This window comes from Mya arenaria, chromosome 11 (assembly GCF_026914265.1).
Source record: "Mya arenaria isolate MELC-2E11 chromosome 11, ASM2691426v1".
Taxonomy (NCBI): domain Eukaryota; kingdom Metazoa; phylum Mollusca; class Bivalvia; order Myida; family Myidae; genus Mya; species Mya arenaria.
Window position 1 is genome coordinate 58,358,568 of NC_069132.1, and position 18,434 is coordinate 58,377,001.

The following is an 18,434-nucleotide window of genomic DNA, read 5'->3' on the forward strand; positions in this document are numbered from 1 at the left end:
TCGGTCAATGTCGTATAGGCACGATGTTAATGACTCAAGTCAAGTAAGGTTACCTATCAATGTGTCTGTCGGTCAATGTCGTATAGGCACGATGTTAATGACTCAAGTCAAGTAAGGTTACCTATCAATGTGTCTATCGGTCAATGTCGTATAGGCACGATGTTAATGACTCAAGTCAAGTAAGGTTACCTATCAATGTGTCTATCGGTCAATGTCGTATAGGCACGATGTTAATGACTCAAGTCAAGTAAGGTTACCTATCAATGTGTCACGTATAGGCACGATGTTAATGACTCAAGTCAAGTAATGTTACCTATCAATGTGTCTATCGGTCAATGTCGTATAGGCACGATGTTAATGACTCAAGTCAAGTAATGTTACCTATCAATGTGTCTATCGGTTAATGTCGTATAGGCACGATGTTAATGACTCAAGTCAAGTAATGTTACCTATCAATGTGTCTATCGGTCAATGTCGTATAGGCACAATGTTAATGACTCAAGTCAAGTAATGTTACCTATCAATGTGTCTATCGGTCAATGTCGTATAGGCACGATTTTAATGACTCAAGTCAAGTAAGATTACCTATCAATGTGTCTATCGGTCAATGTCGTATAGGCACGATGTTAATGACTCAAGTCAAGTAATGTTACCTATCAATGTGTCTATCGGTTAATGTCGTATAGGCACGATGTTAATGACTCAAGTCAAGTAATGTTACCTATCAATGTGTCTATCGGTCAATGTCGTATAGGCACGATGTTAATGACTCAAGTCAAGTAAGGTTACCTATCAATGTGTCTATCGGTCAATGTCGTATAGGCACGATGTTAATGACTCAAGTCAAGTAAGGTTACCCATCAATGTGTCTGTCGGTCAATGTCGTATAGGCACGATGTTAATGACTCAAGTCAAGTAAGGTTACCTATCAATGTGTCTATCGATCAATGTCGTATAGGCACGATTTTAATGACTCAAGTCAAGTAAGATTACCTATCAATGTGTCTATCGGTCAATGTCGTATAGGCACGATGTTAATGACTCAAGTCAAGTAAGGTTACCTATCAATGTGTCTGTCGGTCAATGTCGTATAGGCACGATGTTAATGACTCAAGTCACGTAAGGTTACCTATCAATGTGTCTATCGGTCAATGTCGTATAGGCACGATGTTAATGACTCAAGTCAAGTAAGGTTACCTATCAATGTGTCTATCGGTCAATGTCGTATAGGCACGATGTTAATGACTCAAGTCAAGTAAGGTTACCTATCAATGTGTCACGTATAGGCACGATGTTAATGACTCAAGTCAAGTAATGTTACCTATCAATGTGTCTATCGGTCAATGTCGTATAGGCACGATGTTAATGACTCAAGTCAAGTAATGTTACCTATCAATGTGTCTATCGGTTAATGTCGTATAGGCACGATGTTAATGACTCAAGTCAAGTAATGTTACCTATCAATGTGTCTATCGTCAATGTCGTATAGGCACAATGTTAATGACTCAAGTCAAGTAATGTTACCTATCAATGTGTCTATCGGTCAATGTCGTATAGGCACGATTTTAATGACTCAAGTCAAGTAAGATTACCTATCAATGTGTCTATCGGTCAATGTCGTATAGGCACGATGTTAATGACTCAAGTCAAGTAATGTTACCTATCAATGTGTCTATCGGTTAATGTCGTATAGGCACGATGTTAATGACTCAAGTCAAGTAATGTTACCTATCAATGTGTCTATCGGTCAATGTCGTTTTGGCCCTGACATTGTTTATATTTGAATTTTCATTGCGTCATACTTGAAATTTGGACTACTTGGCTTGTTACTGTAGTTTTCATTGACTTATTAAGGTTGTGTACACATAACCAGTTTACGTTCCAGTGAACTCTTGTTTGACAGACCATTTCAATAATACAATAAAACTGCAGGGACAAGTCAACAATTCAAATATAAACACTTTTTAGATGCACAATATGAGGGCCCAAAACGACACTGAACTAGAGTCACAGACCAACACGATAAACCAAACGATTCTTGGTAACAATATTTAACTGTAATCAGCGTGTGTAGCCCTTTGACGGTATTATAAATTAACAGTGTTACATGTATGGTGCATCTGTCGTACGATTTAAAAAAAAAATCCGGCATGGTAAATGAAACTCATTAAAGCAGTCAAAACAGCTTTATGGAGACAACACCAGTAGCCAAAAACATACCCGGGTCTAGTTTAAGTCATTATACAAAGGAAACTACCGGGAGTAGTCCAGTAGCCTGTCTAAATATCATCATATGCACTATATTTGACGTCGTCGTAGCAAATATAATAAAACACACAAAATTTTCATGTTAATCAACGTATGTTTTCCATATATTACCATATTTACATGTTCAAAAACATCAGCTGTAAACTGTTTTAACCATATCGGACAATTTATTGTTCAATTTTCTTCTTCGACTCTCATGGCACATAAATGAAACATCTCAAAGACTGACACATGAGGTAGTCCCACAGTTAACTTCAATTAAGGTTTCATCTCTGTTTACTTCATAGGATAAAATTGCAATATGCATTAATAAATAATCTTCCACGTGGCAAGAGGATGTAGTGGTGTGTGTGTGTTTAATCGGTATAAGTCAACATTTCAAAGATGATACACACGCTGATAGATGACTGTGACCTCTTTTGTCTCTGAAAGAGAAAAGAGCTTGGTGAGCTGCACTAAAAACTAATCCAAACACCATTGAACGAAACATGAAACACAAATACAGTGTGAACACAATAAGCATGATACAATAAATAGAAGAAGAAAATACAATTCTGTTATATACGGAAACACAGTTTGAAAACAGGAGTTTTGTTTTGCTTGAACTGTTCATTGACAGTAGCGGGAGAGCATCACTGTTAACTTCTTTTAAGATAAATATATGTATAAGTACCTTGAAATCACTTTCCCAGGTTAATGGATCATGGAAGAACATTGTAGACGGTTTCCATGCCATTTATCACGTGGGTGCTTACGTGACAATGATAAAGCCAAGTGCCCGGATTGTATGCTTCCATCTCTACAGTTTCATATGTTCCCGCGAAAACCTCAAGAACGTCCCCTCGAAATGTTAATTCTGTATTTCGTATGTATAACTGCCCGTGGAAATGCACTGTATGGATGTCGTCTTCCATACCCATTCCAAAGACGTACCAAGCACTCCTCTGTCCTATTCGCATATCAAGGCCAATCAGGTTTCCATAAATGAGTCCGTTTATTGAATAATACTGATTGCTTTCTACGAAATCAGCATCCTTAACGTTCACTCTACCAGGTGCCCGTTGTGCAAAATTGGAAGTACTATGATGACTCAGATTTTCGTCTATAATAAAGTAAGCTGTTGCGAATTCAACATTAATGTCATCAGTTCTTTGGCCATTTTCATTAAGAGTTCTTTCCTTGCATATTACCATTGGGCCAATCAGACCGCTATGTGCATCTTTTAGTGGATCCACACGTGAGGTATATATAGTTCCCACACAATTTGGCTGATCTTTCTTGGGCCCAGATCGTTCAGGGATAGAATATTTATATATTCCAACGGTGCCTTGAAACGTGGGCAATGCACTGCTTATAACTGACCCATCCGCAAAAGGTAGGTTTTTAGGGACTATATTCAATGGAAAGTTTGCCATATTTTTCAGATGTATTTCTATTGTGTCTCCGACATTTCCACGTATGTATGGACCGATTATCCCGAGGTTCACATGTTGAGGTTTCATCTTGGTGAATGTGCTGTCGGTAAATTCGCGGTACACGGTTTTAGTATAGATACTTCCAACAAAATCAGGTCCGCCTCTCACGAAAATGTAACTGGGACTGAAGTAATAAATGAATATATAATATAACAGCAGTTCATGTGACACTTTTTGTTTACCATTCACCCTACAGACATGTACCAATTATGATGTATTATGAGGGCTATTTCCAAATATCGAAATAGGTGTGATACTCACACGGAATCTGGATAATGATACTCGTTTAATGGAGCATATATAGAATAATACGACTTCATGGCCTTTAACAGAGCAAAAGAGGGTTGGGAGGGCCAAAAATTAAAACGTTTCAAAAGTTCGTGTTTTATTTAGTTTTGAGGAACGCTCATTTTTGGGGTAAAGCATACATCCTTTGCGAGGTGTTTTGGGATAATAAGGGTTGACCAAATCTTACGAAATAATGTTTTATCAGATTTTGGATTATTTTTTTACGGAAAAATCTATCGAAAAAATAACGTTGTTTTGGTGTCAAAATGCCCGAGACTATTTAATCAACACTTTCTTGTGAGTTATTTATGATATCTTTTCAAATAAGAAAACACAAATAATAAAAAAAACAGATGATTGATTTCATTTCCTGGGTACAAAAAAATGCAATCACTTTTTTTTAAAAATACATGCAGTCACAACAAAGCCACAAGAAATTATTGATTGGGCAGTACTGATTATTTTAACTAGATAACATCTTCTTTATGATAAACACATTTCCGAAAAAAATAAAAATCTGATTAAAAATTATTTTGTAAAAGGTACTCAACCCCTTAATACAAATACACATGTTGCAACAGATATTTGCATTATGATTGCTCAATATTGAACCTCAAAACTGAAAAAAATAAAATTTCAAAACACCTTTTGATTTGGCAAGTCAATTGACTTTTGCACTCTGGAAGACCCTTAATAAAATAAAAAAAACTTACCTGGTAGGAGTAAACAAACTTTTCCCAGTAATTGGATGCACTTTGACTGGCGCGTAATCCCATTCCACATTTAATGCTCCGATGTAATACCGGCGCGTGATCCCAGACTTCGGCAGACGACCAATTCGTGACCGACTATAACATGAATCGACGTTATACCAAGCAAACATCCCTTCTTTCTCAAGACCCAGCTGACCGCAACGCAACCGATTATATCCTGTAAAATAATGTGTGATAATATTATAATATAGCATGGCATACGAATAAACTAAATCAGCAAATATAATTTATAGTAATAGAATAGATTGTCTTGGAAACAATGTGATATGGAGGTACGGCTAAGTTTCTCCCTAACCATAAAGACATATGCATGACGCTCAAATCTTAAAAACGCATTCTTGTCAGCGAGTGTGCGCTGACAAAAATGTAAGATGAATATTTCCAAACAAATTGAATCTCTGATCAAATTAGACGTGTCAGTTCCAAAAGCTTATAAACAGGGTCTGAACTTACGAATCAAAATTTTACTTTGGAAACATATATTATTAATACACATAAATATTGATTCGAGGAAACGATCGTACATAACATGTATCCGTTGGTCAGGTGGTATAAGCCTGGCCCTTACCCATTCGGAAATCCTCGGCCATTTTCCATCGGATGTATATAGACGATTTACAATGTAAGAAATCTTTACATTTAACTACGCCGCAAGAAGTTCACGTAGTACTTTCAATCTAGCAGTTAAATTTTATTATCTCTTTCGACTCTTAATTGATTATGAAATAATTCAGTTCACTTGCAATCAATTTAAACTTAGATATACAGAATACACGTTAAACGTAGCGTTTTTAATTTATGCCATTATTTCAAAGTTTACGAACTACTTCCACCGATGTACCGACATACATCCGAGGTTGTTTTCGATGGTAAATGGCCGAGGAGGTCCGAAAGGCCCTTACCAAGTTGGTCCGGGATCATGTCGACACTATGCCCCATTCCCGGAAAAACAGACACTGTGTCAATATTCATGCCGTCAAACACGAAGTTGTTGCCTTCAAAGGTCACATGGTGGTTGTCAATATCAGGCCCTAACGTGTACACATGCCACGTGACCTGATCTCCATAACACATGTTCAATCCGGGTAGTGTTCCAAATGTAAAACCATTGATGGCTGAAATAAATGTTCATGGATGCCGGCAATCGAGATACTGACATTGGATTGTATATCATATATGAAGAGGTTTACAAAATTGACCTCTTGAACAGCTAAAAATAGTAACACGATTAAATATGAAGAGAGATTTGTTCTAGTTTGTTTTATACTATTTTAATATTCATTTTTCATGTTATTAAATTCTTGAGTTTGTCTTAAATGCATGGTATGAATACAAGTAATATATAAAATGTAAGTATACCTCTGATTTTATTAGAAAGTTGAAATCCTTCATCTTCAGGGTCGACAGTTGCGGGGGAGGTCGCAAACATGTTAATGTTCTCGGTCAGATAATGAGACAGGTTTTCATTAACCACGAGAAAGTTTAGGAAGAACTCTCTGTGTCTCTGAAAGACAGTTATTTGTCATATAATTATATAAAATAAAAAGACATCACATGGATTTTATTTGCAACTGGTTTCGCTTTATGCTCTCTAGGGCGAATACCGACAACAAAAACGACTGTTAATACTCTCTTTTTTATAATTGTGAGCTTCCCTACAGAAGGAATAAAGGAATACTGATTGGCAAATAAAATAGGATAAAACCCATGTGCTGCTGTGTAATGTTTATATTTCAAAACCTGATAAAAAATTTTTCAGGTTATCAATACAAATGCTACACTTGTTGTCTGGTAAGGGCACTCGCTTCTCATCTTGGCCACCCGCTTTCGATTCCCGGCCTGGGCGCGGGTTTCCTCCGGGTACTCTGGTTTCCCTCACAATACAAGACCACACCCACGTGTAGCATCGTGCCAACGAGAGTTGTTAATGAATTGTTTAAAAATCGTTGTAAAATAAATTATTTTAAACTGAACTAAAACACATACAGCAATACACATCCTTCTTGATATATTTTGATTTTCTATCTTAACATAAAGATTAGACTATAAAACAAATATGACCAAAACAAAAACTATATACGACACCATACTCCACAGAAACAATAAAATTGGAAGATATATGAGGTTAGGGACTATTTCATGGTTTGTAAAATGCACTTTTTTATGGAATATTTTTTTACGAAATAAAGTGTTGCAAATCATTATGAGAGTTAAGACTAAGATACTGGCGACTGGAACCTTCAACAACATTATGTTGATATATGCTTAAATATTGTCCTTGAAGTCCACCAATTTGAAAAAGCGTTAGTAAAGCGATTAAGCATAAGGCTGTAATGGGATTGGTTGATTGACATTATCACGTAATGCTTATAATGTATTCAATAAAGATTTAAATATCAACATACTTAGAATAAGTGCTTGTGGGCAAGTGAATACGACCACGACATATCGGTTTACTTTTTTTCTTTTCATTTTTTATTTATTGACTCTTCCGGCGTGGTTTTGCTCCCAACTACAATCAGGTTTTTACAATACTTAAATTGTATATTTTTGTGTGCAATTTCGGTATCAACGAGTAAACTAATTAAAATATAAGATTTTTCAGACGCATTACCGGAAAATTTTATTTGTTATGCCAAAACATGAGCGAGTCCCTTTAAATTTCCGCCTGCAGGAAACAAATTTATTGTACGTTTATTTTATATAACTGAAATGAATGTACTATTGAATCAAAAGTGACGAGCGTAGTTAGCAAAACGATGTACGCAATGTTGTTGGATACATACTAGGATCTTGTTTAATTAAACGCAGCTAAATTAAAACTGAAAGGCGACCATATAAGAACAAACCTTTTTGCCAGCCTTGTCGAGCTTCCCATGTTTACATATGAGCATGGGGCCAAAAAGGCCACTGTAGAAATCTTTTTCTAGGTCTACAGCGGAGCGATATATGTATGTGAGGCAGTCTGGGTCGATCTTTGTCGGAGCATCAATCGAGGAAACAAAGAAGTTATACCTGCGAATCGTTCCTGGTGGAACGCTAGCTCCAGTTGGTGTGGTATCTTCTAAAGAGAACAATATACATGTACGCATACATCTACCATATTGAAAAATGAAATATAATGTAAGTAAATATCATTTATATGTGTTTTGTGGGTGTTCCATGCACTAATATGATACAGAACTGTACATGTCTTATCTGTGAACCAAAAATAACAAATGACTGAAGGACCCACCTTGAACATTTTGCTTATACACGGCCCCTTCATTTTCCTTTGACATGGACACACCTCCGGCCAAAAATGAGTATTCTCTGGACGCTTTATTATAAAGGACAACCACAATAACATCCCCTTCTTCGCCTTTAATAGGAGGACCGGTAAAACCCATGTGAATATCTTCCGCTCCTCTTATTACTGGCGTGGTAAATGTGCCGTCCGTGTATAGTCGGTATACAGCCTTCTTGTACCGGGAACCAATCCGGTTTGGACCTTGTTGGAGGAACACGGAGCTGGAACTTATCCAAAATAAAAATAAATAACGTGTTCAGGTATATAGCATTTCTTTTTGTAAAACTGATATTTGGTTGCATTGTCATATTCCAATGTTTCTTGTTGAGAAAAATGTTTGCTTTTGTAAAAATAAACTTTGCTACTTATTCACTGTTCATTGTTTGTATTTACATTTTCACATTTAGTATACATTGTATGAAATCTTTATTTCCTCCAATATATGAAGAGTTAAACATAAACGTACATAGTTATAATATGTACATGTATACAATTTCTCACTAAAATACTGGGTGTGCAGGAAGTGGATATGTCTAATACATAATATTATTATTAGACAGTGTATCTAAGAATAGTATTATTTGACAAACCCGATACAATATAAAAACCCTTATTTAAGGAATTTAAACTGTATACGGGTGATAAAGCAAAACACACGCGCGCACACACACACACGCACGCACGCACGCACACACGCACACGCACACACACACACGCACACACACACACACACACACACACACACTTCTTATAGTTAACCTAGCTCGAGCACGAAAACCTAAAATAACAAAGCGTGTTCTACAATATAGGTTATTATACGCTCACAATATAATGGCAATAGAAATGCTACTGTTTGAGCAATTTACATATATACATTGCAACATATACATTTTTCAATTCATAATTTTTATCTGTAGCCGTGGCTATACCTAATATGTTTTTGCATTGGCTTTTCAAAGATTGCTCTGACAGGTCGATAAAACTAAGGTATCCTTTTTGCATAATTATTTGGTCCCAAAGCTTTTCTCTAAGTTTGACCAAATTTGAACAAAAACACAGTTTATGTATGATGTAATTTTCATGGTGAGAATGGCATATGTCGCAAAATTGATGGAACGTTCGTCCGAGTGCACCAATTGAATGTAATATATGCCGCAGTTAACAATCGGTATGATGAAAAAAGAACTTGGGTCGTTCGAAGCATCGGATCACTCGAGGTTTTAGCTCGGGCACCAGCGTCCTCGAGCGATCACAGCACTACATGTATATGTAAATATTCGTTTCTGGTAGTTTGAAAGAATCTGTTTACACAAGTAATTTTGAAATTCCACGAAACAACAAAGATATTGTTCGAGGGAACAATTTTGGTAAAACATTAGTGAACTTTTGATGTATTTTGATGTGCATCTATTCAATGGCAGATTCCCAGGTGATATAAGGGGAGAATATACTTGCTTTTCAAACGACGAAATTAGTACCGTTGATTATATGATAGCCTCTTCTGAATTATTTCAATATGTTACGGATTTTTCAGTCTTGAATAAGGACCAATCTGATCATTTTCCTATCTCATGTAAATTTAAATTTAAGGCGAAATATATGTTACAAAGTAGAGAATTGCTAGATGATATAAGTAAGTAGTAGTAGTAGTAGTAGTAGTAGTAGTAGTAGTAGTAGTAGTAGTAGTAGTAGTAGTAGTAGTAGTAGTAGTAGTAGTATTACAGTCTTTGAATGAGGGTGTCAACCAAACAAGTTAACAATGCTATATTATGAAGCTGGGGAATGTATAAAATGTAGAGCAAAATACGTGTCTGATCAACCTCCGTGGTGGGATGACGAGTGTAACACCTTAAAACAACACAACAATTCTGTTTTACGCTCATTTCGCCGTTCAAATAATATGTATGACTTAAGAATATACAAAGATAAACGTAATGCGTTTAAGAACTGTTACTGTGTGAAACAGTACGACTATCAACGTAGAAACAGATTGAAACTTGTAAACAGTCCTAATGCCAACTCTTTTTGGAAACAACTGGAACTTGGTACGAAGAAACCAAAGACTGTGTGTAGTATCTTTCCAAATGAGTGGTTTGATTATTTCAAAATATTACTACATGACTATAACGCTGTGTTAATTAATCCCAATACTGAAAATAATCACAAGTTAATTGATCATAGTGCTAGCCCACTTAACGATCCGTTTACCTTAAATGAGACAGAACTTGCTACTTCTAATCTTGTTAATAATAAAAGCTGTGGATTAATAGATGGAATCCCTTCCGAGTTTTATAAATACACTTGTTCTGATATAGGACCGTTTTTGTTAAACTTATTTAATAGCATTTTGTCGACTGGCATTTTTCCTGAGTCTTTGGGGCAAAGTATCATATGTACAAATCTGGACCCAATACTGTACCGGGGAATTTCCGGAGGATATCTATAACGAATACCATGTACAACATATGGTCAGGTGCCAATACTAGAAGGCTATATAGTTGGACTGAAGACAACCATAAAATTGATGAATGTCAAGCTGGGTTTCGTCGTAATTACTTGACAGTCGATAACATGTTCTGTTTACAAGCCATGGTGCAGAAATATCTATCAAACAAGGGAGGGTGCTTCTACTGTGTATAAGTAGACTTTCGTAAGGCTTTTGACAAAATAAACCACGTTAAACTGTTTCAATCACCTCAAAATATAGGTATACATGGTAATTTTTAAGAGTTCTTAAAGCTTTGTATCACGATTTAAATTCATGTGTTAAAACACCAGATGGTGCAACAAACTTGTTTCCATGTAATGTCGGTACAAGACAAGGAGATAAATCAAATTCGACAATTTTTGTCCTATTCATTAATGAGTTATCAGCCCTTTTACGAGAACATTGTGGTTCTGGGATTTTCATTACTAATGACATGCCAGATATTATTTGCCTAATGTTTGCAGATGACGTAGCTAATTGTGCAGAAACAGTTCTTAAATTGCAACAACACTTAAACGTAATATATATTTTTTGTTCAAATACCGGTATGGAGGTCAATCTTGACAAGACTGAAATAATTGTTTTTAGAATTTGTGGCCCTTTACGATATAATGAGAAAAGGTTCTTTCGTGGCTTAAATATAAAAACAACATCTGTTACATGGGTATATTGTTTAGTCCACGGTTGTAATGGACGCCAGTACAAGACCAACTAGAGTTTAAGCTCAAAAAGCTATTTTTGCTATTAAACGTTACCAAAAACATTTTGGATATTTTCCAACAAAAGAACTGTTTAAAATGTTTGACACTATGATTAAACCTATTCTTTGTTATGGGTCCCAGATTTTGGGCTATACATTCTGTCCTAAGATTGAATATGTACAAAACGATTTCTGTAGGAAGCATATTGGTGTAAATAAAAGCACTAATACATGTATGATTCTTGCTGAATGTGGAAGATTGACTTTATATATAAATTATTTTTCTAATTGTATTAGATATTTTTGCAAATTATTACAACTTTCTAATAATAGATATCCTAAACAATGTTACTTAATGCTCAAGTCGTTGGATGAAGTTGGACGTACTTGCTAACCAACTAATATTAAGAATATGCTTTTTATGTATGGCTTCGGTTATATCTGGATATCACAAGATGTTGGAGATATAAATATATTTATCAGTGTTTTTTAAACGGAGAATTATTGATTGTTTTAACCAGAACTGGCACGAATCTATTAACAGTTCCAGTCGGTGTTTTCATTATAAAGGCTATAAAACTTTGCTTAATGTGAAACGTTATTTATCTTTAGACATACCTTACAAACATAAATGAGCTTTTAGCAAATTTAGATGTTCAAATCAAAAATTGTTAATTGAAACTGGTAGGCATAATAATATCCCAAGAGAAAAACGCGTTTGTCAGTTTATTTAATTGGTATTTTAATGGTACTGAATTAGAAGATTTTTTATAGGTTATTAAACATACTTAATCTGAACATTTACGAAAACTAGCTTATTATGTAGTTTAGATTAAGGGGAAGTAATCATGATTTGTATTTACACTTTGCTTGTATCGATTAATTACCCTGACCTATCTCATGCCTTTATTGTATGTTATGTATTTTGGGCCAGTGGCCTTTAATTACTCAATAAACTGTTGACTTGAAGACTTTCAATAACAAATTTGTTCATAATTGATCATTTTTGAATCTATGATACCTAGCAACCGTTCGGATCTTGCCCTATATCGGTAGAGGGCTGCTGATAAATTCGTCTGGCCTGTGAAACGAAATTTAAAGATAAGGTCAGTGCATAAAAATGATCGTCCTAATATACCAATATACCTGTCGGGAGTGAGTCCTGGTGCGTAATCCCATATGATCTCTTCAATGGCAAGGTAATATGTTCGCGTCTTCCCTAACCTTCGACCTAAACCAGCGATGTTTGAAAGTACTGGTTTGTTTTCTACGTCTACGAAAGCAAGCATACCCTCTGAAATGAAAACACATAGTGACATTAATATTTAACCCAGTCACAACATTTCTATTCGGATTGTAAACAAGAATGCGAATAGAGTATTGTTGTTTTGAATGAAAAGTTCATTTCTGAAAAACGGAAATACCACACTGATATCGAATGCCATATATTGAGCCAACACAAAGACTATAGAAGCTTAGATTTAGCTTCATCAATAGCCACTTACCAATGACGTGGTCAAGGTTTCGGCAGTAAAGAAGCCAATGGCCAGGATGAGCGGCTACCGTGTTCGCGCTAAGGAAACTCGCCGAGTTGACCAATGCGTTCTCTGTGCTGCAAACACATAGAAATGTAGCGAATATAACAAATAAACGCTATGCATAAAGTTTACAAACATTTAGTTAAGGTTCTCAAACACTTTATTTCAATTGTACTCTATTTGATCAGTGTTAATACTTTAAGCTTACTTCATAATGTTTTGCATTCGAACTTGTGTGTTAATCAAATGAGTTGCGATTCAAATAGAGTTACTTGATACGAGAAAGGCCTTACCGCCTTTGCTTTATAATCATGGTATGTCCAAGTATTCGCATGATGTGGCTGGCCAGATTCAATGACATGACGTAGAAAACCGCTCGATCTCCTGGACTCATTTTGAAAGGGGGCTGATTGCCGTAGACATAGCCATTGATGTGGTGCATTTCGTTTGATAGTCCGAAATCTTCATCACCAGCATCCTTAAATAAAGTATTATTCATTAATGTTCTGTTCAATTTAGTTTTAATAAATATTTATGAATAATATGAATCCCTAAGCACATTGGTTTATAATGTTTACTTTATCTTGAACTGAGCGCAAGCAGAGAAACAAACGACAGTTCATATACGTACAGCCCTGGCTTTGCAAGCAGCTGGCTCTCCGCACTTCTGAATGCTTTCTTCAAAGAAAAAGCTCTTGCTTTCGTCGGCAATATCGGCGTATACAACGAACTCCTTGTCGACGTCTCTGCGTTTGCCATTGAGATCAAGCGTCCCTGCGGCAAAGAAAACAATACATTATCTAAAATAATACACTAAACACTATGAACTACAAAAAAATTCCATCTCCCCCCCCCTCTCTCTCTCTCTCTCTCTCTCTCTCTCTCTCTCTCTCTCTCTCTCTCTCTCTCTCTCTCTCTCTCTCTCTCTCTCTCTCTCTATATATATATATATATATATATATATATATATATATATCCCAATTACCTATAGATCATTGTACTGTAAGGTACTGATCCACAAACCTCTCTTGCAGATGAGAGCGAACCCGACCAGTCCAGTAGCAATGTCGTACGGTGAAGCTGTGTGCCCATGATATCCCCACGGTACACATGCGTCGTCGTCTTCCGTAGGGGCGTGCCTCTCAGGGACGTGCCAGGTATAGACATAGGATCCGCCAGGTGGAATACCATCGTCCAACTTATCTGCGCCTGACGTTCCATCTAAGTAACGGGCACCTGATTTTAGACAGAAAATATTGGAATGGAGAAAGTGCCATATTATGCCAAAGTATGGAATTCCTATAGAGTAGAGTATTACATTGACATTTTTCTTAAACGTTCCATTCTTGTCCGAGCGTATGATATATGCGTGATCAAGAAGTAAGCTATCTTGTTAGCATCACGATGAGCAATCGAGCCGTTCTTACGAATACAAAGGAGCAGGCCCGTTTAAATTCGAGTTGAAAAAGTGTGTTTTTTTTATATAAGGTATTTCATAATGATCTTAACAAATATGCTGTGCACAGAATGCGCATTATTGCAACCTTTACATCAATATATTTTCTGGTTACGTAAACTATGTCATTAGGTCATGAAATTCGAAAAAGTTAATTGAATGTCTGTTCGTGAATTATACGCCTTCAATTTGTCAATATCATGACACCTTTTACGACTTTCAAGACAAGACGACGCCAAACACAGCAAATAAAAAGTACCGATGGAAAGGATTAATTAACACATCATAGTTTAAAAACAATAATATTGAATAATTTTAGAAATGCACTTATTTCTTCCTCGAAATTGGGCACACTTGTTTTATTATATTCGTGAATACTACAGTTCGATTTTTCATCGTGAAAATGGACGAAATCTGTAACACATTTGTATTGCAGTGTCATGTTTATCAGAGTGATTTCCCTTTTTTCGATGAAAACTGGATACAATGATGGCAATACGAATGACTTCTATTTCAGCAATCATATTGTGAGCCTAATTTCGTAACATTTGTATTATTATCGCATCCTGTTTAGCATGCAAACAATACAAAAAAATAAATTGTGTAATCATCGCTTTGGCCAATCCGTGGTGAGTTCGAAACAGTATAACTAGAACTGTAAGAGGAAATGCATACAACTCGGCTCAAATCCTCACACAAGTTATTCATGCTTGTCTCAATGACATTGATATGATAGAGGAAAATTTGTATATCGAAATTAACGAATACAATAACATTTAATTGCACTTGATATGGTAGAGGAGAATAATACGTATATGTACAGCGAAATGAACATAGTATTACCTTCGCTCCGTTTGTCGTAGAAATATCCGTGTGGATGAACTGAGAAATTTCCCTTTGAAGCCATGTTTCTAAACGAGATGATGACCGAATCGCCTACTTCCGCCTTTACAGTAGGTCCGACAAATCCCATCCAGTCCGGTACAGGTATTTGCTCAGTGAATGTCGCGTCCGTGAACTCGCGGTACAGCACCTTGCGGTAGACACTGCCTATTTGGTCATCACGGTTCTCAATAAGCCGTCGGGATGTGCTAGGAAAGGATATACATGTTATGAAGTCATTCGGAGATCCTCGGCCATTTTTATCGACAACAACCTCGGATGTATTTGGACGGTTTACATACTCAAAAGGCGGTACGTTTAAGTCCGCTGCAAGTAGATCGCGTAGTAATTTTATTTAGCAGTTAAACTCTATGACTTAACTCTTGGGAATCCTAATTATGTTTACAAAAGACACTTCACTGACAATCAATTCAAACTTAAATCAATAAATACAACTCTAAAACACTACATTTAATTTATGATATAATTCAAAAATTTACGAACTACTTCAACAGATGTACCGGCACACATCCGAGGTTGTTTTCGATAAAAATGGCCGAGGAGTTCCGAATGGTTATGAACTGTAACGGGACCACTAACAATGCGAATTACAAACCCTATAATTTTATAAAGAATATTTAATTTTTAAATTCACTTAAAATGATAATTTGGATATTATACGAATGACAAACAAATCAAGGACAAGCTGAAATGCTCACAATATAGGTTGATGCAAAAAGTATGTTTGTAGCATTTTCATGTTTAACTCATTTCTCTTTAATGATAGAAACAACAACATATGGTAATGCATTAAAAAAAACAAATATCATCAACCTATAATGTGCGACATTAACTTCAGTTGACAGTATATCGTGCGACTTTAAAGTGACTCGCTCTTGTTTTTGAACCAAAGATTAGTTTTCCCGGTAATGCATCTGAAAACTCTTACTTTATCATTATTTTAGTCTATGATATCGAAATTGCAGAAAAATACAGTTATAGCATTAAAAAGTATATTGGTTTAAGTGGGGTTCCAACCAACACCAGTACAGTCAAGAAAAAATAGAAATCAGGCGGAGAGTCAACACGGCCACCGGGACTTTAACAAAAAATGTTGGATATGTTGACCAGTTCAGGATACATTGATAACATCACGTGATAATGTTACTCAACCAATCACGCAACACCACAGCCGTAATTAATTTTCAATCGCGTTATAAACGCTAATGAAAATTGTGGTCTTCAAAGACGATATTTGAGCAAATATCAACATTTGCTGAAGGGTTTCAGCTTTTGGTATTTTTGTTTTAACACTCCTTATGATTTGCCACACTTTATTTCATAATTAAAAAAGTGCATTTTACAAACCATGAGCGAGTAACTTTAATTACATAAGTTAACAGTTTAGACCCCTCTTTGGATACAAGATCGTGCGTTAAACTTCGAGCAATATAAAGAGCATATTAAAGACTTTAGTATATCGATATAAAAATAACTATTCATTGCTCTCGAAATAGTTCTCCAATCATTCGCAAATTATTCGCAATTCAAGTACAATTCATCAAATTAATATGTTCAGCTATTCACTATTATTTTTTGCATTAAAAAACCCCATCAAAAACGCGAAGAATAATGCTTTACCTCTACCTTTACTGATATTATTATTATAATGATTGAATTCACCTTAATTAAGGTTCTAGACACGAAATCGACAATTGCAAAGTAAAAAAAATAGACTGTTAACATTAACTGTAAAGCACATAAAACGCATACAATTAACAGTTGAGAATACTACGTTATCAATACTGAAGTTAATAGAAAACAAAACAAATGGGATGTCTTATTTGTATAGTCAAGAATGTGACAATTTGTATAATTTTAAAAAGCATAGAATACTTCGAGAATACATTAGCAAATGAGTTTGTCATTGTTCTGTTTTGAATTTTGTTATATATTATGCTTGAAAATAATTGAGAAAAACTGAAAATGACTAGTAAATCCTAACACCAATACTTCAGACTTGTTTATACCAAATTGTCTAGAACATTGTTTATATCACTGGAATTTGACTTAGTGTTTCGTCTGAAATTATTTAGTCATTTTATAAACAAAAACTGACAAAAATAACGTTTTCGGACAAAAACCTGGTCACTGATATTATCCACAAAGAAATTAGCGTCCTTATAGACATGCAACTAATAGGGTAAGACAAATTTGATCACAGTTTGTTGTTACCAAAAATCTTGCAATACTGTGTTTTTTGATATTTAATCCGAAACCTTTACAATGATTAAAAAAACAACAACACTTCTTTTGCAAAACAAAATTATATCAATAATAGACCCTGGGCTGGTATTCAATACTGGTCTTAAATGGATGAAGCTAATTGGATTACTTGTTTTAAAAAAACTAACCAAAGAGTGAAGGAAGTCAATGATGTATCACCATTAAGATTAATTTCAGTTGAATATTGAATACCACTAAGTCATTGGTATTTTTCAAGGTCAGAAAAGCATTTGGACTCTTAAATTCTATGATTTTGTCCCTGTAAACAAACATACACATACACCATTTCAAAAGTAGTATGTTTCAATTTGTTTTATGTACGATATGTTATGGGCCGGTTGCCGTATATCAAGATTAAATTGCGTTTATGATTAATAGCAATTATTAGCATTTAAATCAATCATAGAGTCTAGGCACTGTTGCTTTGGTAGGATCATATACAAGGATAGATTTGTCACATATTAAATCAAGCTTCTTTTTTATTTTTTTATCATTATTATCATTATCATTATCGTTATTATTATTATTTTTATTATTATTATTATTTATAAATATGTAAAAGCCATCTACATGCATGAGTCTGAAATTAAAATGATTTCAGAATTTATCACATAATTGCTTACATTTAATTACAAAAAACACACCGAATATCTATCAAATCCAAGAAAAGGCAAAATATGGCCAAAACAATGTATAGGAAATAATAAAAATAGATAAATAAAAAATACTGGCAGTGCCTTTACATACAAAGTATCAGGTCCAACAAGGTTTCGTCCTGACGGAGCATAATCCCAGTCCACTTCCACTGCAGCGATGAAATAGTGTCTTATCCTTGCCCGGGACCGAGCAACCAGCAGCAAAGCGAAGCAAAGTCTTAAAATTAAAAGCATAATTTAATAACTAGTTATAATGCTATGATTAAACTATCATAGTGTCTTCATATCTACTCAATAATAACTGATCTTAATACTTAAATGTAGTTGATGTCTTT

At 35.2% G+C, this 18,434-nt stretch overlaps 1 protein-coding gene across 2 annotated transcripts; it reads right to left on the minus strand.

The window, feature by feature from the left end:
- Positions 1-2,339: 2,339 nt before the first annotated feature.
- LOC128208173 (hephaestin-like protein) lies at positions 2,340-18,434 on the minus strand. 2 transcript variants are annotated; one of them, XM_052911601.1, is made up of 14 exons: positions 18,191-18,434; positions 15,119-15,366; positions 13,843-14,055; positions 13,451-13,593; positions 13,113-13,297; positions 12,787-12,893; positions 12,428-12,575; positions 8,040-8,320; positions 7,654-7,865; positions 6,164-6,308; positions 5,707-5,919; positions 4,745-4,961; positions 2,942-3,867; positions 2,340-2,693 (listed from the first exon to the last, which is right to left on the minus strand). In XM_052911601.1, exons 1-13 carry the CDS (start codon positions 18,331-18,333, stop codon positions 2,970-2,972), a joined length of 3,153 nt encoding a protein of 1,050 aa, XP_052767561.1. In that variant the 5' UTR covers positions 18,334-18,434; the 3' UTR covers positions 2,340-2,693; positions 2,942-2,969. The 2 variants fall into 2 exon arrangements, with proteins under 2 accessions (XP_052767561.1, XP_052767560.1); XM_052911600.1 differs by having other exon boundaries at positions 7,654-7,868.